Source organism: Anoplopoma fimbria, chromosome 7 (genome assembly GCF_027596085.1).
Source record: "Anoplopoma fimbria isolate UVic2021 breed Golden Eagle Sablefish chromosome 7, Afim_UVic_2022, whole genome shotgun sequence".
NCBI lineage: Eukaryota > Metazoa > Chordata > Actinopteri > Perciformes > Anoplopomatidae > Anoplopoma > Anoplopoma fimbria.
Window position 1 is genome coordinate 11,680,978 of NC_072455.1, and position 25,090 is coordinate 11,706,067.

A 25,090-nucleotide genomic window follows, 5' to 3' on the forward strand; every position below is an offset into this window, starting at 1 on the left:
AAACTCCAAAATATCTACTTCCACCAATGCAAACCCGAGTGTGAATTAATAAAATATAACAATTTTATAATTACAGATACAAGAACATTATTAGACTAAATGAATAGTAAAATATATAATTATAAAATGAAAATAAAGATTATATTATATATTTGTGTTTTTAACTACTATTCATTGATATTGTGTTAAAGTTGTATTCACAGAAAATGAATTCTAAATAAAAGTTGATTCAAAATAATTATAATTGGTCACATTTTAATAAATTGAATCACTCTCCAGGTTCACAATGTTTTAAAGAGGTGGCATATTATTCATTTGTGTCTTTTTTCATTGGCTAATAAGAGTGTAAATATAACAAAGACTATTTATAATATTCAAATATTAATTGCAACAATATATGAAAACAATCTCCTTCTTAAACTTGTGAATGTTATAATACCTTCTACCAAAGACAGGGTAGACTCCTCTTTTAGTTTTGAAGAAACCTCACAGTAAAACGTGCACAAACACTGGCTTAGAGGTCATCCGAGGTCAATTTATTTTATTTTTTTTAATCAAAGGGACTTTTATTTTGAAAAGCTTGACGCTCCTGTCTCTTGTACTTGTACTTGGAGCAGAGTTTTGTTGGCTGCAGCGCGCAGTGAGCATGTGATGGTGAGGTGTTGACTGATCACCGGGGACCGGGGAGACTGAACGGTAGTGTTGGACATGTCGGCTAGGTCGGACCGAGACAGCGGGTACCGGAGAAAGATCTCCACAGACGGCCAGCAGCACCGGCAGGTGGCGGAGAAATCAAACCGACACAGCAGAATAGGTATGTGGGGTACTAATATTAATGTACTACTACATTAGGAACTCCAGAGCCACATCGATATGATATCATTTTTTCTCAATATACCAAATCATAAAAGTTTTTATGAAGGATTGACGTAATATTTATATGACGGTATTTTGAGGATTTCCAAATAAACCATATTAATATATACTATCATAATATATTATTAATACATAATATATTATTCTATAAAAAAATCTCTGTATGGTCTTGTTTTTTATATGACAGTATTTTGTGGATTTTAAAATAAACTATATTGTTATACATTATAATCATATATTGTTAATATATAATATATTATTCTATAAAAAAAATCTCTGTATTATCCTGATTTGTTTTAAAAGGGTCATATACTGCACTGCTTGAGGAGTTTTAATGGTTAACAAATGGACCAATTTAGCACGAAAGCTATGTCCACGTTATTTTTTTATTTTTTTTTAATAATAATATCTTAAAGATCCCCTCCAGACAAGTTTAAGACTCATAAATACTGCACAGACTAAAAGTTTAATAAGGTTAATTTCCCTCGTTGTAAAAATCTCCAAATTGCATCCCTTCCAATTATCCCTAATTGAAAAATCAAGAGTTTATAAATATTTAAATACTAATTTTGTTTATGATGGACACAATATGTAGTGTGTCATTAGATGCCTCAAGGTTCCACAGCTGAATACTGGACCATGATTTCACCAATCTTGCTGCTACGTCCACGTGTAACTGACATTTAAGGATTTCTCCTTCAGCAGATGAATGTGAAAACAAACCAATACAAATTTATGGGGACCCTTTAGTGCACATGGAGGGGGGGAAAAGTCAAAGGTTGAAAAAAAGCCAAGATGTCACCAAACTGTTGTGACCTCTCCCGAAATGAGATCTTTAATATTGCTTAAAATTAAAGTAAGCTTCTTGCAATTTCAGTGATGACTGCTCCTTCCATGTTTTTAATAGTGCGTGGTTTCGCCAGAGATTCTTCAAGTCTGAGGAGAACTGTGTCAACATGTGAGGAAAACGTCCCAACAGGTAACTTCTTGTTCCTCTGTTTGAGATGATTTTTTTTATTGGACGGATGATAGTGGAGAGGCAGACTGGAAACGTGGGGTAAGAGGGGTAAGATATGTAACAAAGATCCCGCATATGGACTCGAACAATCGTTGTGGGTATGTGGCATGGGCGGTGACCATTCAGCATTGGTGACAATTCGGTACATATAGAGAAAGAAAATAAATCCCAATGGCTTTGGTCAATTCCCATATTTTCATTTGCCACCAGCTCAAAACCTTCAAAACGAATTACATTCCCATCAGCCTCAGCTTTACTGGTGTGAGTATAAGCAAATGTAAGCATGCTCAACTAAAATGCTAAACATTATATCTGAAAGATATCGGCATGTTCACATGCTAATGTTAGCATTTAGCTCAAATCACTACTGTGCTTACATACAGCCTCACAGAGCTGCCAGCACATCTTTAGACTCTTAAAGGTAAACTTTGGAGACAAATGGGAACAACAATTTTTTAATTGGACCAACATTGAGCAAGAACGCCAGGTGCAATTCCTCACCGTCAATGTTCTTCCACGAAAGGTGCCTGTTTTGCCGGAAGAATTTGTTGTGTTGGAGATCAGAAAGAGTGGCTTAGTGTTATCTAAAAGATTTTCAATGTCATGACTGAAATTTTTGCTGATTTTGACAATGTGAATGAGGCCTTATCCAATAGCGAGATGTTAGAACTATACTTCTACCAGCATGACACACAATAACTTGTAGACTGGATAAAGAAAAAGTAATTGTAATACTTTGTACGGTTCTTTCCATAATGTTGTCAGATACTTATAATAACAATCTGAGCCTTTCAGTGCCAAAGCCCAGCACTTTTAGAGGACATACATTCACAGTGCGGAATTGATCGCAAGGATTGCATTGCAGTCCATTTAGCGTCTGCCGTCTGCAGCGTCTACTGGACTAATTTAAAAAAATGTTCTTTCCCAATTAGTCACTCAGACAAAAAACATGGGAAAGTAGAAAAAAATGTCCTTACATTTATTTACCAAGCTGCAACCTTCGGTGTTGAGAAATGAAGTCAACGCTGAAGTGCCAAAAACTGCAGTCCCTCGAATGGCTGTTTAAGGCAGGCTCCAAAAGCGAACCATTTTAAAATCAAGCAGAAAACTCAGGTTCTGAATAGTGAAGCCAATTCAAAAAGTGCTTTAAACCTGCATTGTTTCTAATGTCCATCAGGGGGCGACTCCTCTGGTTGTATCGAAGTCTATGAGAAAATGACTCTACTTCTCTCTTGATTTATTCCCTCAGTAAACATTGTAAACATGAGTTTATGGTCTCAATCTCTAGTTTCAAGTCTTCTTCAACACAGCATGAGGTTCATTTAGTAAATTATGGTCCATTTAGAGTCAAATAGACCATGAAGCACAGTATGCTTTAGGGCGGGGCTACACAGTGTTTGACAGGTCACTACGCCCTACACAGCTTCCCTAGGTCACTCCTCCTCAGTCCAAAATAGTCGTGTCCCGTTCACTGGTTGCAAAAAAACAAGATGGCGCTGCCAAAATCCAAGATGGCGACTGTCAAAATGCCAAACTTGAGGCTTCAAAACCACAGTCCACAAACCAATGGGTGACATCACAATGACTTCATACTGCATATTTTATATAGTCTTTGGTTATTACTAAATATTTAGCCTTTCATGTTTAAGATAAGATAAGACAAGATAAGATAATCCTTTATTAGTCCTGCAGCGGGGAAATTTACAGTCATTATTATTATTTTTATTATGACTAATAATGACTATTAACTATTAACTAACTATGACTATTATTTATCATAGAACAAACAGGGGACCACTGAAGTCCTGCTGGCCGCCCCTTCATGTTATGGTTTTAGTTCCACCTTGATGAGTCATAAGAGAACACATGTCCCATGTGACTTTCCACTGAGGTCAGGTCATTTTTTATACCTTGAACCTGTGAGTTCCTCTGAAGTCACTTATTAATCTGTGAGTCAGTCACACTGCCGTCATCAACTCCGATCACTTGATGAGTTCAAATCCCAACATCTGTCTAAGCAGTCAGCCACCTCACCACGTAACAATGTTAATTGACAGAAATGTGGTTCAAATCATTGGTGAATTTTTTTTCTCTTTTTTAAAATAATCTCCTACTTTCTGTCCTAAAACTCTACTGTATGTTAGGGGATGATGGACAACTTTGTTTCATACCCTTTTGCAAGTAAACAAATAATTTCTATGAATACCGAAACTTCCTTTTCTTCCAACACTATTATATTCATTCTAATTTGTACCTACGCTGGATTGTGGATGTTGTTTTATTACACCAGGTGCTTTCATTACAGCAGCAGAAACTGCTCAGCTCATCCTTTTTTCTTCCTTTTTTTTTTTAGCAAACATTAACAAAGAGAGGTAGTGTCCTCAAACAGCATGTGATGTTAAGAAGTAGATGACTCTACTCACGGAATGACCCTTTAAAATAAATCAATATATTACTTAGGCTCCTGCAAGTTAAAGGTTTAATGTGTAACACATTAAGGGAAGGACAGAGGATGTCGCATGTGTACAGATTGTAAAGCCCTCTGAGGCAAATTTGTAATTTGTGATTCTGAGCTATACAAAATAAACTGAATTGAATTGAATTAAAATGTCTAAAAGAAGACTAGACCTATGTTATATATTTTTGTTGAGTTATGTACTTACATTGTCCCAAATGATTCCAATACTCAAACTTAAAAAATCGGTAATTTTAATCAAGGTAATGGTGCGTGTCATGTCCCTTTTGCTCATGTGTCAGCGTTGTGGTTGTCTGCCAGAAGCTGATCAAAAGTTTTTATTTAGTTTTAAGCTCAATTTTCTACCTTTCACTTTTTAGATCTTGGTGGTTTCAACTTTATTTCAAGCGGTTGAAAGATTTTAGACATTGGGGTTCTTGATTTTCAGATATCAGAGAAAAAAGTTGAGCAAACATTCGGATCGCACCCCCTCCTTGACATCCTGCCTCCGCTGTACAGCATCTGAGTTACATATTTTTAACATGAAGCTTCTTTATTCAGTGTTTTACCGGTTTTAATCAGCAGGTTTGTTTGTTTCGGAGAGGAGACCTCTGTGGTAAAAAAAACCTATCCTAAGGAATCCTAACCAGGAGAAGCTGATTACACTAAAGACAAAAACTCCCATGATCCCACTCAGTACTTCAACACATCACCAAACTTTTTGTTTTGATTGAGCACAATCTAGCGGCAGAAAACTACATATTGTGTGTTTAAATGACGAGGAAGTAAAGTCAGTTGTAATTAAAGTGGGTTGGGGCGGCTGTGGCACACGAGGCTCGTCCCGTAAGCACAAGGTTGGTGGTTCGAACCCCTCTACAGTCAACGTGCCGAGGTGTCCTTGAGCGAGACACCTAACCCCCAGTTGCTCCCCGGGCGCTTCTTAGCAGCCCACTGCTCCTCCGGGATGGGTCAAATGCAGATAATTGTAATTTCCCCATTGTGGGACTAATAAAGGCTTAATTAAATTATGGTTTACTTCCTGACATCGTTATGACTTCTTAAATTCCTAAAGTTACCATTATTTTAACATTCAAACCATTACACACTATGTGAACTTCTTATGCAATGCAAACTGACCAAAGAATAAACATGGTACATTTCACATGTTGATGGTGTGCTGTGTGTTCAGCTCTGCCGCTGCTGCTAGATGTGGTCGGGGGTACAGAGCGTCTTCCTGCAGACGAGGAGTTGCAGGAAATGCTAAGAGGGAAACTGCGCATCCTGCAAGCTGACAGCACAGAGGTCAACGCTCTGTTCACGGTACAGCTCTTGACACACACACACACACCACACACACACACACACACACACACACACACACACACACACACACACACACACACACACACACACACACACACACACACACACAAACACACACTTTATTCAGCTCCTGGCATTTTATACTGTAGAAAAGTCCACTTCCTCCATGAATTATGAATGAATCAGGTTGTAAAAGCTGTCCTCTCTGTTCGGTTTGCTGTTCTACATTCTAGTAGCCAGAATTCAAGAAGCTTAACGTTTTTTGTTGAAAATAGTTATGTTAAGGTTAAAAGGATACTTCACCCAAAATATATCCTTTTAGAAGTTAAAAGTTCTTCATGAAGAATAATGGTTGTTGTCAAATTTGATTCATTCATTTGTATCGGGGGAAAAAAAGTAACTAAATGTCCAGAAAAACTTAAACCACTGCTGTATAATCCATATAGTTATTTTCTTTGCTATGGCTCAGTACACAACTTTTCTGGAAACACAAATATCACAAAAATATAAAAAACGAACACAAAACTTGAGGGTGAAGCTTGAAACTTTCTTTTTAAAGTGTAATTAATAAACCTTTTTCTTTTCTCTGTTTGTAGGAGCTGTCTACTCATCTCATCTCCATCAACAGTGAAGAAAAAGTTATTTTTGTGACATTCAAAACATTTGAGGAAATATGGAAGTTCACCACATACTACACAATAGGTAGGTTGGGAGTGCAGTAGCAGTTGAAGTTTAAACTAAAGTATTTGCAATAAGGCAATCATTTTATAATTATATCTGCCACAAGGATTATGCGATCAGTCACACAATACCAATCGTCAACCTCCGGTGCTGAAAAATGAAGCCAGCAGTTCTTCAAATGGCCACTGGAGGCTGGCTCCAAAAGCCAGATGCGGAGACTATGTCGATATTTTATACGGACAATACAGCAGTGGTCATTGCAGACACGCCTGGCAGATATCTGCACTCTACTGAGTGCACCTTCCCAGTTATATTGTAATATTTTTAAATAGCTTTATTTTTTTATTTCAGCATTGTCATTAACTTCTGCAGGAAGGAATGCAGGAATGTACTTTGTACTATGGCAGACTGTATAATACTGCTACTGCTACTACTGCTGCTGCTGCTGCTAGTAAATATGATGCCAGTGGGTAAAACCAAGAAGATGAGTGGATTCATTCGTATCTCCTCCCCTTCAGGTTTCTTGGGTCAGTGCATGGAGAATCTGTTGTGGGACCAGAAGTTTTGGCTCAGCTCTTTGGAGGATGACATTGCAATCGAGGTTTCCCTTCAGGAGGACACTCTCAACCTTATCTACAAAGGCATCCTCATGCAGGAAGGTGGGAAAGAATTAAGTCTTTTGAGTTGCTCTGCAAATCAAAGGCCTGCTTTGCTGCCCTCATTCACAAAGGGACATGCATTGTTCCTTAAGTTCTAATGTTGCTCCAGCATTTAAAGCCCCAAGCGGTGGCTGATAAAAGATGGAGAAAGCAGAAAACATTATCTCTGGTGTTTGGCTAGATAATCTTACTTCAATTTACTTTGAAAAAAGGTGTGGCGAGAAACCTTCAACACTGAGTAGACCATCTCATCAGTGAGGACAAAGACAGCCTTCTGCTGTACCTCCTTGTTTCTAGGTACAAGAGTTGCTGATGAAAGTCCCCTCCCAACTTAAGAACCCTGCTGAATCAAAAACAAAATGAACAAATTGGTCTCTAGGTCTGGGCAAGAAAACTTCTTGGTTAGGTTTGGGAAAAGATTGTGATTTGGGTCAAAATAAGTACGTTTGCAGACCGTTTCTGTTTGGTCAAAAAGTCAATAATTAGAGTGCCAATATGTTACAGTGTCCTTGAACTTTGCATCCAGGCCTCTCCAATCACATTAAGACAATTAGATAAGAGAAGTGGACTAATAAGTTGGTCTCTTCTTTTCTGTCTCTCTTCATCAGGCTACACAAAGCATGACTAGTTAAATGCACACCGCTAGCTTGAATATTTACATTAAGACAGAATCTAGTAAATACCTGAAAAATAATGAACATTAGAATACCTGACATGCTCACATTTCACGTGCACACACTCTCTCTTTGTCCTCAGGTTCATTCTTTGCTAGTTGTAGTACCAACCAGATGTTTGACAGCTCCACGTCTGGAGGTGACCTGTACCTGGAGCAGGGGGACATAGCCCAGTTTGAGCCTCCCTTCCTTGGCTCAGGGTGGACTGTCCTCTGCCTGGCCGATGGATCCCGAGGCACTGCACCCACACCAGGTCTCGAGCCGGTCATCCCTTTTCATCAGTAAGTCACATCCACACACAGGGCTGGTCCCACTGATCCAAGGCCGTACAGTAGAAGGTATGAGGTGCTGACACGTTTCCATCCGTCCACAGATGGTTCCTCAAATCCTGTGCAGAGAGCATTTTAGTTGGTGATGGGAAACCCTCCTGTGACTTCCCTCTGGAGTTTGGTAAGTGCAGTTCAATCCATTGAGGATAGTTTCGCCCAGAAAGAATTTCAGAAACACATGCAAGTGAAAAAAAGTATTTGTATGAAGTATGATCTTTCAAGTTGAAGGCTGATTTTAAAAAAAAAAAGAAGATTACTCACTTATAATAAAATATTCAACTTATTTTAGCACTACTGCCACTACTTCTGTCAGTACTTTCCTTTTGACTGACACTTCTACTTTAACTTAAGAATAGTGAAATGATCATGGGGAAATTCACTCTTTCAACGTCCACTCTTCAATTAACCATTCAACTGCTTCCAGTGGTTAGATGCCAAATGACATTTCAACTGCTTTGATATCTTTCTCTTTAAATGACAACAAAACAGTTTTCATCATGTACATGTCAATGGACAGTTTCACTGCTTTCATTTCTTATTATTCATGGAGAGGGTTGGATCTTCAATTAGTAATTACAATCCAGCTGACATCCCAACCACTTTTATTATTGTTAACAACACCCCTTTAAGTTCCCCAGTGATATTTGATGGTCAGTGGGTACTAAAGAACATTGAAAACCTTACTGGGACATCTAGAGTCATATTGTCCTCCTATCCTAAGCCAGAGGAACCTGTCTGGCCACAGTGGAGTATGATGCTGAGGGCCCAGATGAGCTGAGCATGGCACCCGGTGATCGCATCATCATCGTGGGCCTTCTGGTGTCTTGTTTTGATTGGTTCACTGGGAGGAAGGAGGCGACAGGAGAAGTGGGTCTGGTCAAGACAAGCCTGGTGAAACCGAGCCCTGACATTTACGAGTGAGTGTATCACCATTATATACAGTGTGACAAATAGAGACAAATAGAGAATATGAAAATACTGTATCTTGTTCTATTCTTGTCACCCTTCAAGCTCAGCAGATATTTTTTTGGATGGAGAAGAAGGGACCTTCTTCAGTTTGCAAGAGGACAAAGTCATAGAAGAAACAACTGCCTTATTGAAGAAGAAATCTCAAAATGATTCTGGTCATAACTACAAACTTGGTGAGACAGAAAGAACTCACATGTCAAACTGATTTATACAGATTTGTGTCATGTGTCCAAAAATCCAACAAGTTATCCGAACTAAGTGACAAAATATGTCGTCATTTCTTATCAAAAAACAACATATTCTGTTGCTGCTATTTTAGTTTTAGTACATGTTGAGGTTTTAAGGTATTTTCTCATTCACTTTTTATGCACTCTGTGTTGTTTAATTTCAGATATGATCAGTTACCAAGACTCTACAAAAAAGACACCATGTAAGTATTGGCACCTACAGTAAATATCTCATAACTGTGTTATTTATTTTGTCTGTTTTTCATAATTTTTTATGATTAATTTATTTTACAGTAAGTTCTTCGAGCAAAGGTTATCCTCAGCAGACAGACTTGAAGATAAATATTCAGAGGTTTCTTGATCAAGGAAAAGACACATTGCCACCTTCCGTAGTGACCGTGAACGGGACTCTAGAGGACTCTGTCCTGGCTTTAGAAGCAAAAAGTCCTCCCTGTTTCACTGTTCACCCAGTTGTAGAAGGAAACAACAACAATGAAATCTTCATTCCGCTTTTCTCTTTCTTGGAGGGACAAGAGTACAAAATAGAGTTTGGCACACTGTATGGACTGAGTTCTGAACTCCTGGCCTCCTCCATCTTCACCGGTCACTCAGACGAGGACGAGCTGATTGCCTTCCTGGGTGTAGCCAGAGAAACAGCCAGGAAAAAGCGACTCTTTTGGTCACAGACCCGTTCATGCTTTCTGCTGGGTAAGCTCTGTGCCGGAAGGTCAAAGTTCAGCCAGGCCCGGGTTTACTTTGAGGAAGCCCTCAGCGTGCCACAAGAAGGCTTCATCGACCTCAGGCTGTTGGCCAGCATCTACTCCAACCTGGTTGCCATATATCTTTTGCAGAAAAACACCGAAAGTTTCTTTGCTCTGACAGAGCGACTTGTAGCCTTGCTATTGGGAATCCCAGACTGCCTGGAATACTTAGAGGACAACTCTGCTCTTAAATATATCCTCAAGAAAGCTGTTCTGTCTCACAACAAGATGGCAGAGGCCCGGGCTTGTCATCTATTGGCAAAGCACCACTGGACTCGTGCTGAAGGGGTACGAGTTGTTCCATATCTTCAGAGACTACTTGTTCTTTGCGCTGAAGCTCAAAGGACATGGGGCATCTCTCCCAGTCATGAGTACCTCGCCCTGGGTAGGCTCTACAGTGAACTCCGACTTCCCCACCTCAGTGTCAGTTCAGCCAGGAGAGCTCCGCAGCAGCCCTCTGCTACACTGACCGACTGCCTGAGCAGCATGGTTCTACTTTTGGACAATGTCAACACACTGAATGGTATCACACAACAGGAAGCCTCCATCCCACCTCAAGTGGCTCCCTATTTACAACAAGCCCTCTCTTCTAACAAAGTCCAAGGAGTAGGAAGTGATCAGCACCATGTTTTGAGCCATCAGCTTACCCTTTGTCTCTGCCAACTCTTTTGCAAGCACAAAATGGTTGGACACGCTATCGGCCACATGCATATTCTAATCGACAGCAATCCACCCTCGCAGCCATCCCCCATCTCAGTCCCAGAAAGAAATGGTACCCTCATCTGGCTGGCATGGCTTCACATTGACAACAAGCAGCCGGATGTGGCTCTGGATATCCTGGACTCTGTCCTCGCTTCCATGCCAGAACACTGCACTACCCCTCAGGAAGGTCGGTGGGTTTTTCTAGCTTCATGTGTTAAAAAATGTGTTTCAGAATGAAGCTCTGGAACTTATCATGAGCCACAGGAACAAACGTCAGATAATCAACAAGTCCAATTTGGGCATTCCTGATTTCATTTCCGTTACATACAATAATCCAAGGAATCTGGTGATTTTCAAAACATATCATGTGCTTTGCTTTGTATATACTGTTGAGCATTAAAAAAAAAGGCAGAGGCGGAAAAGGGCACTGAAAACTTACGGCCGTCTCCGAACTGCAGTGCCACAGTTTCAGTGTTACTGTATGATGTTCTGAAATACATATGTTTGGTTTCTCATGTTCACCCAATATGCTAGCAAACTTGTTTCCATAGTGGAAATAAGAGTGCACTAGACAACCCCGGAGTAATCTGTTTTAAGAAATTGTACTACTAGTTTGAAAGTGAATAAGTCAAACATTAAAGTTCTTACCTAACTGCCAGTTATTAATATTAAATGAACTACTTCCTGATTCAACATTCAATGTATTATGTTATTGTATTATTGTGCCTCTGGAATTATTTTGACTCTTAATATAGGCCACAGTAGGACTTTATTTTAACAGAAGAAATTGGCCAACTTTTTTAAAGATGTAAACATTTGATTGATTCAAATATATATCACCGTCACTGATTTAAAAGCAGGTTATTTCATAACAGTTAAAGTAAATGTGTTTGATTTAAAACAAAGGTGTGGTCCTCAACATGCGTGGCGTGGCACTTCGATGCATGGGTGACCTTCGGAGGGCGGCAGAGAGCTACCAGGCTGCTGTGGACATCTGCCAAGAGTACGAGGACATGCCAAACTGGGCTGTAGCTCAGGCTAACCTGGGTAAGAAAGTAAATGCTTCTTCACTACATGCCAGACACACTACTGGAAAAAAAATCATGCACTGGTCAATTTAGAGAATCTTGTCTATTTTGCTTCCGTTACGTGTTTTCTTTCAGACAAGTTGAAAGAAAAAAGAAAAAACACAGTTAGGTGTTTATTTTACTATTTTGTCTATTTGCATCTGTAGATTTCTCCTAAATTCACCAAAAGTCACTATTAGATAATGCCTAATTTGCATATTTAAAGGTAACAATTCAGAAAAGTTATAATACAAAAAATACTGTCTTAATGTCAGCAATCAACTGGGGATGTGTTGTAAAAATCTTCACTTCTTTAGCACTTACCAAACTTTCCAATTTCAGTCCTATTTATATTCTGGAGGTTTTTACAGAGGGCTTTGTTCACATATCATTCATAGCATGATTTATAGAACATTTTATTACAAAATCATGGCAAACATTGATTTTTTTTATGGCTGTTGACAGTATTTTCTGGTTTCTCGAGTGATACAAAGAGACATCCAATGTGTCTAATGTGTCAACAAAATGACACAAGAATATTGTACCTGCTCTATACAATAATGCAATTTCTGTTCTTGAAATGTACTCAAATTAGCACATATTGTATAAGATAATGCCTCATTTGCATAGTTAAACATAACATTTCAGAAAACTTATACTAAAAAAGCAATTGTCCTAATTTAATCAATCAACTGGGGAAGAGTAATGATTGTATATATATATTTTTTTTACCTTATTCAAATGTAGTGTTCTTCCAATGAACTTCAGTATTCTGAGATGACTCTGCTTCTTCCTCATGAAGGGCTGTTATGTTTGAAGGCTGGGGCTAAAGGACTAGCCCAAAAACACCTGACTGAGGCCGTGCAGCTTTTCTCTGAGCTGGAAGAAAAAGGTCATGAGGCGAACTTCATCACAGTGCTGCTGGAGCTGGGTCAGCACTATGTGAAGCAGCACCAGCTGGACTTTGGGAAAGGATGCTACGAATGGGCTCTGTTGCTGGCTATCAATGCTAATCTTTTAGACTGTAAGTATGTAAGTCACAAACTATGTGTCTTTTTCTGTTACTTGAGCTCTTGTAAATTAACTGGACTGGACTGTCACTCATTGCCAGGCCAGCTCACTGCCACCAGACACCTGTGCAATCTGTATGGGTGTGAGAGTCCGGACCAGGCCCAGTGTATCATCTACAGCCAGCACCAGGTCCAGCTTCTGAGACATACAGGAGACAGAAGACAGGAGGGAGATGCATTGGAAGCCATCAGTCAGCTCTACCTCACCCTGGGCACAGAAAGGTGTGTGTTTGTGTGTGTACTTGTACAACTATCTTTGTGAGGACCAATGTGCGTTTGAGACCCTCAGAGTGAGGACATTTTGTATTGACTGGACGCTTTGGCCAGTCCTCACTTCTTCAAATGCCTGTTCAGATTTGGTTATAAGATTCAGATTAGAATTAGGATTAGGTTAGGGTAAGGAGCGAGGAAATGCATTATGTCAATGAGAGTCCCCACAAAGATTGGAGTATAGATAGGTGTGTATGTGTGTGTGTGTGTGTGTGTGTGTGTGTGTGTGTGTGTGTGTGTGTGTGTGTGTGTGTGTGTGTGTGTGTGTGTGTGTGTGTGTGTGTGTGTGTGTGTGTGTGTGTGTGCAACCATTCTGAAAATTATCCTCAGCTGTTAGTTTGAAAGTGTAAATTATGATTTTATGTTTGAGTTTACACTTCACCTGCCACACTAACCTGCACTGCCACCTGTGGTCACACTTGATATAGGCTACAAATATCAACAGAAATCAATACACAGTCATAGTGGCTCCTACAGGACTAATCTAAGTCTCTGAATGTTTTCAGGGCATACAGGGCAGCTCTTGACTACACCAAGACCAGTCTGGGTATTTTCATCGACCTGGGCTGCAGGGAGAAGGAGGCGTACGGCTGGTTGCAAGCGGGAAAGATCTACCACCTGGTGGACCAGACTGAACTCGTGGACCTTTACACACAGGTCTGAGAGCAGCTGAGTGTAGACATCAAAACTATTTTTATTATGTCTATCAGTTGAGGCACAATCTAGGGAACTTTTGGAACTCAACTTTGATTTGTGAAACCCTGTTGTGAGCAGCTTCATGTAGGAACTATTTTCTCTACCAAACAACACTCTCCAACAGTGTCCCTGCGCAGAAGGAAGCGTGCATCTCTACTCGATACTGCTATCTCACCTAGCAGACTGACTTAGCTAACCTTACATCTCAGCTGAGGAGGACGCCATTAATGTTTACATCTCACTCTGTCACAAGCAATGTCCTCTTTTCTGCAAGTAGATGAACGCTTCCTAAATTAATATAGCACTTTTGTAGTCTCAGCAACCACTCAGACGTCAGAGAACGACACATTTGTAATTTATGTTTTTTGGTGCCCTATTTAAGTGGCTACTCTGTTGGTTTTAGTTTTTCGCTGCCTTTGACAGATAAACTAAAAATCTCTTTTCGTCGATGTCATTGTCAGGTAGCTCAGGATGTCGCTCTGAGTACAGGAGACACAGGGTTCATCTTGAAGCTCCTGGAAGCTGCAGGAGACATTTTCTTCAACAGCAGCAAGGACCAGGACAAGGCTATCACCTTCTACAGGGTATGGACTGGATAAAACACTGAGTTGATACAAATATTTAAACATGTTACATTACCGTTACCTTATCATTCACTACTGATACTACTGTTATCAACCAATGGTCTTAAAATAGGGCATCCTTTATATGAATCCCAGTTAGTTCTGATGTAGGTTTGGACTATTCATCCATGTTTTAGAGCAGGGGGTGACTCCTGGTTGCAAGAAGTCTGATTGTTTAGAAGATAAAATTATGCTCCTCTCATGTCACTTATGGTTGCAAAAAACAAGATGGCAACAGCCAAAAACCTTGTTGGCCACGGAAAAATGCTGAAATCAAGGCTTCAAAATGGCAATCCACAATACAATTGTTGGCGTCCCCCTAACTACTTCCACTTCTTATATTCAGTCTATGGTCTTTTTGTGCCAAAACAGTATTACTAATATTTTAAGGAATAATGGTCAAAACTAAGAAAAATAAGAAGCCTACTGTAATATTCTTTGTATCTCTGTATCCACCATGTAGGACCGTGCTCTGCCCATCGCAGTGAAGAGCAGCAGTGTGCGTTCCAGGCTGAGGTTGTGCAATAAATTGACTGAACTGATGCTAAGTCTCAAGCTGTATGGGGAAGCTGTGGAATTTGCTCAGACTGCACTGGACATCAGTATCACTCTGGGTACGGATAACCTCCAACACAAATTTTAGAATTTTCTGTGTTAGGTCAGGATTGTAATTTATGGTTGTATTTACCCTTTATCTAAAGCAAGTCATGGTCCAACTACTATCATCTACTACATTGTACTACATTTATTATCTGTAAAAAGACCTGCTTTCGTTGCTTTCACAAGCCAACATTTATTCGATTTTAATGGAACTGTGGGGCAGATGACTTCTGCAGAAGTTCGATGTTTCCTTGACATCTGGGCCAAAGAGAATCTCCAATTTTTATATCTTATGCAAGAGGAAAGTTCATGACTGTTTGAACCTTTTGGGACCATGCTTTGCAAATTTCATGCCCATTAGATATATTTTAGTTTCTTGTGGGAAAGTAAAAATTTGGCGACCACAACCGGCTAGCTTTTGGTGCATGTTTGGCCATTTAAAACAATCTGTGTATTTCAAAACCTGCACTTCAGACACTTACTGTGCGTTTCTGACTTTAGAAATCTTCCTCTCGGAACCATAAATATCAGAATGAAATGTCATGGTATTCTGGCTAGTAGTTGTTATGCTATTTTGTTGCTCTGAACCAGTGGTGCACAGGCAAATTAATAACTGAACTTAGAGATATCCTGAAGAGTTTGAGGTCATGTGCTATAACAGAATAACTGTGTCACCCTTTTGTGTGGTTGTATATATAGGTGATTGTCTGAATGAGAGGGTGGCTTACCATCGTCTGGCCTCTCTTTACCACTGTCTGGACCAGTATGAACTGGCTGAACACTATTACCTGAAAACCCTGACCCTCTGTCCAACACCTCTGCTGTTTGATGAGGAAACGCTGTACTATGTTAGGGTGTACCAGACGCTGGGGGACATCATATTCTATGACCTGAAGGTAAGAGATTAAATGAAAGCGTGTAAATTTGATAATTGCTTCTAGCACTTAGGCAATGCGACACGCAAAGAAGCTGACCTTCAAAGGTAGTGACCACGTTCTAATGTGAAAAAAAAGATATATCCATCCATCCATCCATTTCCTTCCGCCGGGTCACGGGGGCAGCAAGCCAAGGAGGGTCCTCCAGACGTCCTTCTCCCCAGCAACACTTTCCAGCTCCTCCTGGGGAACCCCGAGGCGTTCCCAGGCCAGACGAGATATATAATCTCTCCAGCGTGTTCTGGGTCTACCCCGGGGCCTCTTACCAGTTGGACGTGCCTGGTAAACCTCTAAAGGGAGGCGTCCAGGAGGCATCCTGATCAGATGCCCGAGCCACCTCAGCTGGCCCCTTTCGACGCGAAGGAGCAGCGGCTCTACTCCGAGCTCCCTCCGGATGTCTGAGCTCCTCACCCTATCTCTAAGGCTGAGCCCAGCCACCCTACGAAGGAAGCTCATTTCGGCCGCTTGTATTCGCGATCTCATTCTTTCGGTCACTACCCAAAGCTCATGACCATAGGTGAGGGTTGGAACGTAGATGGACTGGTAAATCGAGAGCTTTGCCTTACGGCTCAGCTCCTTCTTCACCAAAACGGTCCGGTACAACACCCGCATCACTGCTGACGCTGCACCGAACCGCCTGTCCATCTCCCGCTCCATTTTACCCTCACTCGTGAATAAGATCCCGAGATACTTGAACTCCCTCGCTTGGGGCAGTGACTCACTCCCAACCCAGAGGGTGCAATCCACCATTTTCCGGAAGAGAACCATGGCCTCAGACTTGGAGGTACTGACTCTCATCCCGACCGCTTCACACTCGGCTGTGAACCGCCCCAGTGCGTGCATGCTGAAGGTCACATTCTGAAGAAGCCAACAGAACCACATCATCTGCAAAAAGCAGATGATGTGATTCTGAGGTCCCCAAACCGGAAACTCTCCTCCCCCGGCTGCGAAATCCTGTTGAAAATCAAAACAGGATTGGTGACAATGGGCAGCCCTGGCGGAGGCCAACACGCACTGGGAACAAGCTCGACTTTGTGCCGAGTATCCGGACACAGCTCTCACTTTGGTCATACAAGGACCGAATGGCTCGTAGTAACGAACCAGGTACCCCATATTCCCGCAGTTGCAGGACTCCCTGAGGGACACGGTCGAAGGCCTTCTCCAAGTCCACAAAACACATGTAGACTGGATGAGCAAACTCCCATGCACCCTCCAACAGACCTGCAAGGGTAAAGAGTTGGTCCGCTGTTCCACGTCCAGGACGGAATCCGCATTGCTCCTCCTGGATCCGAGGTTCGACAATCGGACGGAGCCTCCTTTCCAGCACCCTGGAGTAAACTTTCCCGGGGAGGCTGAGCAGTGTGATACCCCTATAATTGGAGCACACTCTCCGGTCCCCCTTTTGAAAATGGGAACCACCACCCCGGTCTGCCACTCCACAGGCACTGTACCCGACTTCCACGCGACAGTGAAGAGACGTGTCAACCAAGACAGCCCAACAATGTCCAGAGCCTTTAGCATCTCCGGTCGAATCTCATCCACTCCTGGCGCTTTGCCGCTGAAGAGCTTTTTAACTACCTCAACGACCTCCGCCAGGCATATGGACGAGTCTTCCCCTGAGTCTTCAGACTCTGCCTCTTCCACAGAGGACATGTTGGTCGGGTTCAGGAGTTCCTCAAAGTGTTCTTTCCACCGCTCGACAATATCCCCAGTCCGGGTCTGCAGTTCTCCCCCCCTGCTGAGCACAGCCTGAGAAAAGCCCTGTTTCCCCTTTCTGAGTCGTCTCACGGTTTGCCAGAACTTCCTTGAGGCCATTCGAAAGTCCTTCTCCATGGCCTCGCCGAACTCCTCCCACACCCGGGTTTTTGCCTCAGCAACCGCCGCAGCTGCAGCCCTTCTGGCCAACCGGTACCTGCCTGCTGATTCAGGAGACCCCTCGGCCAACCAAGCCTAAAAGGCCTCCTTCTTCAGCTTGACCGCCTCCTTCACCGCTGGTGTCCACCAGCGGGTTCTTGGATTGCCGCCACGACAGGCACCGATCGCCTTCCGACCACAACTCCTAGCAGCAGCTTCCACAATGGAGGATTTGAACATGGCCCACTCGGATTCCATGTCCCCAGCCTCCCCCGGGATGCACGAGAAATTATTCCGGAGGTGGGAGTTGAAGACCTTGCGGACAGGATCCTCAGCCAGACGTTCCCAGTTCACCCTCACTACACGTTTGGGTTTACCGGGTCTGTCCGGCAGCCTCCCCGCCACCTGATCCAACTCACCACCAGGTGGTGATCAGTTGACAGCTCTGCTCCTCTCTTCACCCGAGTGTCCAAGACATACGGCCGCAGGTCTGATGACACAACTACAAAGTCGATCATAGACCTTTGGCCTAGGGTGTTCTGGTACCAAGTACACTTATGAACCTCCCTATGCTCAAACATGGTGTTTGTTATGGACAGTCCATGACTAGCACAGAAGTCCAACAACAAAGCACCACTCGGGTTCAGATCGGGCAGGCCGTTCCTCCCAATCACACCCCTCCAGGTTTCTCCATCGTTACCCACGTGAGCGTTGAAGTCTCCCAGAAGAACTATGGAGTCCCCAGTCGGCGCCCTTTCCAGAACACCACCCAAGGACTCCAGAAGGCCGCGTACTCCGAACTGCCGTTTGGTGCATAGGCACAAATGACAGTCAGAGACTTTCCCCCTGCGATTCCCATTCGCAGAGAGGAGGCCTTCTCGTTCTCCGGGGAGAACTCCAGAACAGCAGCGCTCAGCCGGGGGCTTGTGAGTATCCCCACACCCGCCCGGCGCCTCTCACGCTGGGCAACTCCGGAAAAGGAAAAAGTCCAGCCCCTCTCCAGGAGTTTGGTTCCAGAACCGGTGCTATGCGTGGAGGTGAGCCCAACTATATCTAGTTGGTAGCGTTCCACCTCCCGCACCAGCTCCGGTTCCTTCCCCGCCAGAGAGGTGACATTCCACGTCCCTAGAGCTAGTCTGTGATGCCGGGGGTCAGCACGCCCAGGTTCCCGCCCCAGCCCGCCGCCCAGCTCACATTGCATCCGACCCCAATGCCTATCCCTGCGGGTGGTGGGCCCACAGGGTGGGCACGATGTAGCTTTTTCGGGCTGGGCCCGGCCGGGCCCCATGTGCCAAGGCCCGGCCACCAGACGCTCGTCTGCGAGCTCCCCTACCGGGTCTGGCTCCAGGAGGGTGCCCCGGTTTCCCTATTCCGGGTGAGGTGCCACAACCTTGCATCGTCCAATTCACGGATATATTAGCTAGAGAGACCAAACAATGTTCTTGTACCAGGCTGTAAACAAGTTTGTTTCTGCTGTAAATCTTGGCGTTTGAACATGGGGGTCCATAGGGGTTGACTTGCTTTTGGAGCCAGCCTCAAGTTGACATTGAGGTGCTCTGCAGCTTAGCTTTATTTTTCAGCCCCAAAGATCACCAAATTGCATATTGTGTATTTCTTGAGGGTATACTTGCTACATTTGCTACAAGAACGAACAACTGGGGACCCAGTTGTTTAAACATCACTCCATTGCCCTATTAGTGGTCAAAAACTTCACGCGGCACCTTTAATAATATTAGCAGGATCACTGACATACATTTACCTGTAAAAATGCTTCTACTGTTCATTTATTATTATAAAATTAAGGTATTATTTCAAGATATAAATTGTAGTCTCAAAAATAACTGAATAAACAAAATTAAAAAACCCTGGCCTCACTTGGCTTACAAATGAATGTATTAATAATCAGTTATTAATGTGAAGTGTCCCCTGTATTTTGTATTAACTACAATGACCACAAATGTGATTAAATTACAGGATTTTAAGGGCAATTACATTTGGCTGTTATCTCTACAGGACCCATTTGACGCTGCAGGCTACTACCACCTTGCTCTGGCTGCAGCCATGGATCTGGGCAACAAGAGGTCTCAGCTGCAGCTGTGCACTCGTCTCGCCACCATCTACCACAACTTCCTAATCGACCGGGAGCTCTCTCTCTTCTTTTACCAGAAAGCTCGTGCCTTTGCTGCAGAGTTGAACGTGAGAAAGATTAATATCTCACCGGATCAGCAGTATAGCAGCACCTCGCAGTCCAAGACAAACAGACAATAGGCCGGACACTTTGGGAAGTCTTTGTTTGACAAGAAAAAAAATCACTTTTGCTAAGTGCGACAAAAACTTCAGCAGATGGCTGGATGCATTTTCTTTTTTTGGTACAGAAAATGTATGTTTCATGAGAAGCCTTGTGAATTATTATGCTTTAAGCATTAAGACTACAGCACAGATTCAACTGTTCCCAGAAAACCCATCTTTAAGACCTTACTTGGAAGAGATAGTTAAGGTCCCATGATGCCCAAGATGTCCAATCTAATCATCTATTGCGTTATGAAACTGTGTGTGTTCAAAATTCACGATTCAACTTTACTTAGGCCTCTGATAATTTACAAGGAAAAGATAAATATCCTGAACCAGAAAACAGTGAAAGCTTTATAATGATAAGTTATTATCTTTACAAATGGTTAGATGTGTCATTTATGATTTCTTTATTCAAGTTTCTTTTTTGTAATCCTTCTAAACAAGAAAAAAAGACATGCTGATTGTAACTGATCACTCATAAACACAAGTGCATCATCTGCATATAATGAAATATTATGTGTTCTGGTACTTATTTGAATATCCTTAAGCTGGTTACTTATTCTAAAGGCTCTATGACAAAAGCAAAAAGTAATTGAGACATGACACAACCCTGTTCTGTACTTCTGTTGGAAATACACGACCTGACAACCATTAAGCAATAAAAATGGAAATGCAAATGTAACTTGACTAAATCAGTGGAAATATTCCCAAAAGCAAAGTCTCACATTGTTTTAATGAGTACTCCAACTCTATACAGTCAAATGTTTCGTGATTTCTTGTAGTGTCCCTCTTGAGGTGTTGAGTTCAATGACCACAGTGTACAGAAGAGGTTTTCAGACAGTTGTTTGAGGCCTGTAAGACATTGAATATGCAAACTGTGAGGAGCAGATTAGTTCATCAGGGTTTTATCCGAATAATAAAACGTAAAGTTAAAGTAAGTTATCATATGTCATTAATATAGAGCGAGTATTTTTTGCTATTTTGTCTAATGATGAACAAACTAATATGCAAATGTGACAGACATTAAACTTATAATGTAAGATTGTTTCTCTTGCCATTGCAGGAGGTGAAGAAAAGTTAATAGTTTTTTAGTTTTTGTCAGAAAGTTTGCATTTATAGGTTACCAGGAGCTGATTAACAGTGTGTTACAGTTTTTCTCATTAAAAAGGTCTGTAAGAGCAACAATGCTGTTGCCTTTAAATGACAAGAAAGAGTATGACACATACTGTCTATGTTAGCCTGTTTCTGTCTCAACATGCACATGACGGACGGAAATATGATTATAGGATTATGTTTCACTAATAACGGACTGTTCCTAATGACCTGTACTACACTCTACACTCAATTAGTCTGGAAGAATTTGACAGCTGAACCCCTGAACATGTTGATTAACAGCCACTAATCAGTCGAGGAATCGTTTGTCCATGAGATAATGTGAGTCACTTTTGTCTGGTGAGCTGGAAACGGGCAGCGTAATTGAAACGTGGTCTCCTGTCCTTGGTCAGACTGACCCGACTTTATCAATCAGTGTGACTTACACTTCCCGAGCATATCATTATCTCTGACGTCCATAAAGGATAAAAGTACATAAACGTGCTTTGAAATCATAAAAAAAAAAAAAAAAACGCTTCAGAACTTCCCTGAGAACCATCATGTATTTGAAGTTTTTTCAATATCAAAGTAATCCAATGATAGTGCTCTGAACATTCATGGTGTTGGAGCCAAAATGGGTGTTTTTTGCGGGTTTTTTGCGTGACGGTCACGCCTCACAATCAAGTAATAAGTAGGTGTGTTATGGACCACTGCAGATGTAAGAGTTCTTACTGTGAAGACAAACACAATTAAAAAGCCCTATAAGCCTGATTCTAAATATTGCACAAGCTCTAACACAGCAAACGAAAAACCACAGTCTGCAATCCTGCAGCATCACGACTTTTCTATGAAACTTTCATAGAAAAGTCAAATTTCGCTCAAGATGGGATTTCAATTACAGGAGAATGAGAGAAACAGCAACTGTAATTACTCCTGGGATGGGGGTGCAATATTACTCTCATACGCACACTGAATGTTCACCTCCCTTCGAGAAATAAATCCAGTCCCAATTTAGACATTCTGTAATGTTTGACATCAGCAGCCCATGTGAGTTAATTTATGGTGTAGAACTGTAAGCCTTCTCAACCTCTCAAAACTCAAGAAAGTTATTCAGACTTGGGTCAATACATTTTCTCAACACGTCTCACTCGTTTCCTTGGTTTTGTTGATGTCTGCTCTCTCACTGGTAGCTCTGCTGGTTGCTGAAGTCCCTGTTGCACCTGGAGAGCATTTATGCTTTTGTTCCTTTACAGTTTCCTTGTGAACTTCACAATAGTTGTGCAAAACAAAATAAACATTATTAAGAAAAGAAAAAGAAAACCTGACTTCAGACATCCACACATGCCGTTTGCTAATTGCTCCAAAAATATCTTGCTTCCTCTGCATGTCAGCAGTAGGAGAATTATAAAATGTGGAATTTAACTGCACAACAGCTGCAAGTATAGACAACAAGATCAGCTACGCCTGTAAATATTTATTTATGTTGAATTAACCTACATAGTCGATCGGTAATCAAGGCTGTTGTTTGTTTTCTTCCCGCGACGTGACAAATCAGGGAAGGACACGACATGACTGCTAAGACCCAAGGAAGTAGCTTACGCGGGTTTCTACATCATCATTTTCAAAGAACTACGTTTCCGCGGACTTAACCCATAGTCAAGTCCGGGGTTTTCAAACTAACCTAGTGTCAGTAGCGTTTCCGAACCCCTATATTTTTGAGGGTTATAACTCCGGAGTTGTGTGGATGCTAGGTGTAAACAAGGCAAAAGATATGCGTTTTTTAATGGAAACGTAGTAGTGTGGATGTAGCCTTAGCCTGCTGTCTGGGTCATGCGTTTGAGCCCTGTTTTTCCCTGTGGTTTCACGAGTCGTAGCAATGATACAAAGTGATACCAGAAGACTTGCGCGTATTTGATGGACCCTTGCATTTGTTTTTATGTGGTTATTTTATCAATCAAATTATTCTAATGGATTAAGTTTTTGTATATTTCTTTCTATTTTATGATTTATTATTGAATTATCTAGGTACTGTCATGATATGATCACTTGATGATCACCTGGAGTGCCTCATTAATGAGTCATAATGTGTCAAATAGTCAGATAATTATTACCAAGTGCTGTCTGCATCCCTCCGTTACCATCATAAACTGTGTGTTTCTGCTGAACAAGGAGCCCTGTGTTCTCTCAGGTGACAGACTACTTCAAATAAACACACCCACGGCTGGGTGAGAAACACATGGCTCCGTCGTCACCCCTCTTGTCTGACCAAACAAACTTGGACAGTGATCTTTCCGTATATATGAGCCGTCCAAAGCCAGCCTCCCCTCTGTGTCAGCCTGTCAGAGGGAAGCAAGAATTAAAAACAGCCTCACATCTGTACAGAGTGTGTCGGCGGGAGGCTTCGGACAATATACTGCTATCCATGTGAGAAGCAGCTTAAATTCACAGAGAGAAACAACATTTGTACTTAGTGAGGTCATTTTGGACCAAGGGAAATTTCTCATTTTTACAACCAAGGAACCGTTGTTCCTTGCTGCTATGATAACATCAGCTTTGTTTACCGTCATTGATGCAATGAATCTGTTAGGCAGTGTGCACGTGGCACTTAAAAAAAACAGTTTAAACATATCATCTAAACAATCCTCAAGTTATACTTTGTAACTTTTGAAATATAAATAACACAATATTTCTCTAGGAAATAAAAGCAATAAAACACACCCTTACTCAATTCGATACACTCAGGGTTTTTGCTGCTACAGCCTCACTCTGCCCATTGGTACATTTCCACAATACTTAATTCCATCAGTACAACAACAGTCATGTCATACTCTCCGCTCTGCTGAGAACACTTTCTATTTTTAAAGAAATAGTTTGAAAAGCTGGGAAATAGGCTTTTCTGTAGCAGCTGGCTGTAGACTTATATTTAACAGACAGTGATGACAGTGCAGTCCATTCTCTCTTCCAAGTCTTGAAATGTGGCAGCTTGGTCGGTGGCCCTATGCGTCAAACTATGACGCTCTACTTGGCCATGGTTATGGCAAGAGTAAAAGAAGAAGTCATGTTACGTAATATAAAGAGTGTCTGCATAGGGACGAGGCCTGGGTGGACGGATAGTACAAAAAAGACTTTCACCCAGGAGAACCCTGTTGGTGTCTTGTATGAAACATCACTATTTTTAAGTTGACATATAAGTCACATTACATAATGTTACCCTACATTACGAATCCTTCTTACCTTACCTCGCGTACGTAAGGTAGCTTACTCAACTACGTAACAACAAATTTATCCTGACCCAAACCAAGATCTTTTCCTAAACCTAACAAAGGTTTGGAAGTTTATTTTAGAAATATTATTTTTTGCATGGAACCAGTGTCAATTGACAGGTGAAAAACTGATGCTAGTGGGGTACGTAGAGCGTGATAGTTTGGAAGCGTCGGACTACCGATCAAGCTACCATATTTGACAAGTGACATCAATATTCTCATCTTACCTTCAACAAGAAAGCCAAACTATTCCTGTAACAAAAATACAGTTTTCCTTGACTAATTAACTCCAATCACCTTTGCGGTTGAGTTTTCAAGCCCTACATGTGTTTTTTATTGTAAAAAATCTACTGGAAATTTAACATTTCATTGACAGCAAAGTGTAATTAAGTCTCATTTTTTCTCTACCTGGCTGTAATGAGTGACATGGCCTTTTTATTTTATTTGTACTGGCCACGCCCTTTCCTATTATTTGAATATAGGCTACACATAACACCACATGTTTCCTGTGTTCCCATTCAGGGATGTATGTTGAGAACTGGATAGTGGACTCAAAGATGGCGCCCTATTTATTCCAGTAGTATTTTTAAGTATTTTCTCTCTTCCTGGTTGTTTTTTTCTAGCCACTTTCTGCCACTTTTACTGGCACTAAAC

General features: G+C 41.7%; 1 protein-coding gene across 2 annotated transcripts; it reads left to right on the forward strand.

Annotated features, from left to right (window-relative positions):
* The first annotated feature begins 667 nt into the window (after positions 1-667).
* On the forward strand, positions 668-21,093 carry LOC129093578 (SH3 domain and tetratricopeptide repeat-containing protein 1). 2 transcript variants are annotated; one of them, XM_054601635.1, is made up of 19 exons: positions 668-814; positions 1,784-1,855; positions 5,539-5,669; positions 6,269-6,374; positions 6,872-7,012; positions 7,769-7,967; positions 8,060-8,136; positions 8,737-8,932; positions 9,027-9,157; positions 9,376-9,414; positions 9,506-10,861; positions 11,581-11,721; positions 12,544-12,765; positions 12,853-13,033; positions 13,588-13,738; positions 14,239-14,361; positions 14,864-15,014; positions 15,700-15,896; positions 19,803-21,093. In XM_054601635.1, the coding sequence occupies exons 1-19, from the start codon at positions 709-711 to the stop codon at positions 20,055-20,057; spliced, it is 3,975 nt and encodes a 1,324-aa protein (XP_054457610.1). In that variant the 5' UTR covers positions 668-708; the 3' UTR covers positions 20,058-21,093. The 2 variants fall into 2 exon arrangements, with proteins under 2 accessions (XP_054457610.1, XP_054457611.1); XM_054601636.1 differs by lacking the exon at positions 9,506-10,861.
* The last annotated feature ends 3,997 nt before the right edge of the window (positions 21,094-25,090 follow it).

What these genes read in the sequence shown, in the direction of transcription:
- LOC129093578 (XM_054601635.1), top strand. Translation starts at nt 709, where the DNA reads ATGTCGGCTAGGTCGGACCGAGACAGCGGGTACCGGAGAAAGATCTCC. An exon ending in AGGTCAACGCTCTGTTCACG is followed by an intron (nt 5,670 to 6,268) that starts GTACAGCTCTTG and finishes CTCTGTTTGTAG; the next exon opens with GAGCTGTCTACTCATCTCAT. An exon ending in CCGGTCATCCCTTTTCATCA is followed by an intron (nt 7,968 to 8,059) that starts GTAAGTCACATC and finishes ATCCGTCCACAG; the next exon opens with ATGGTTCCTCAAATCCTGTG.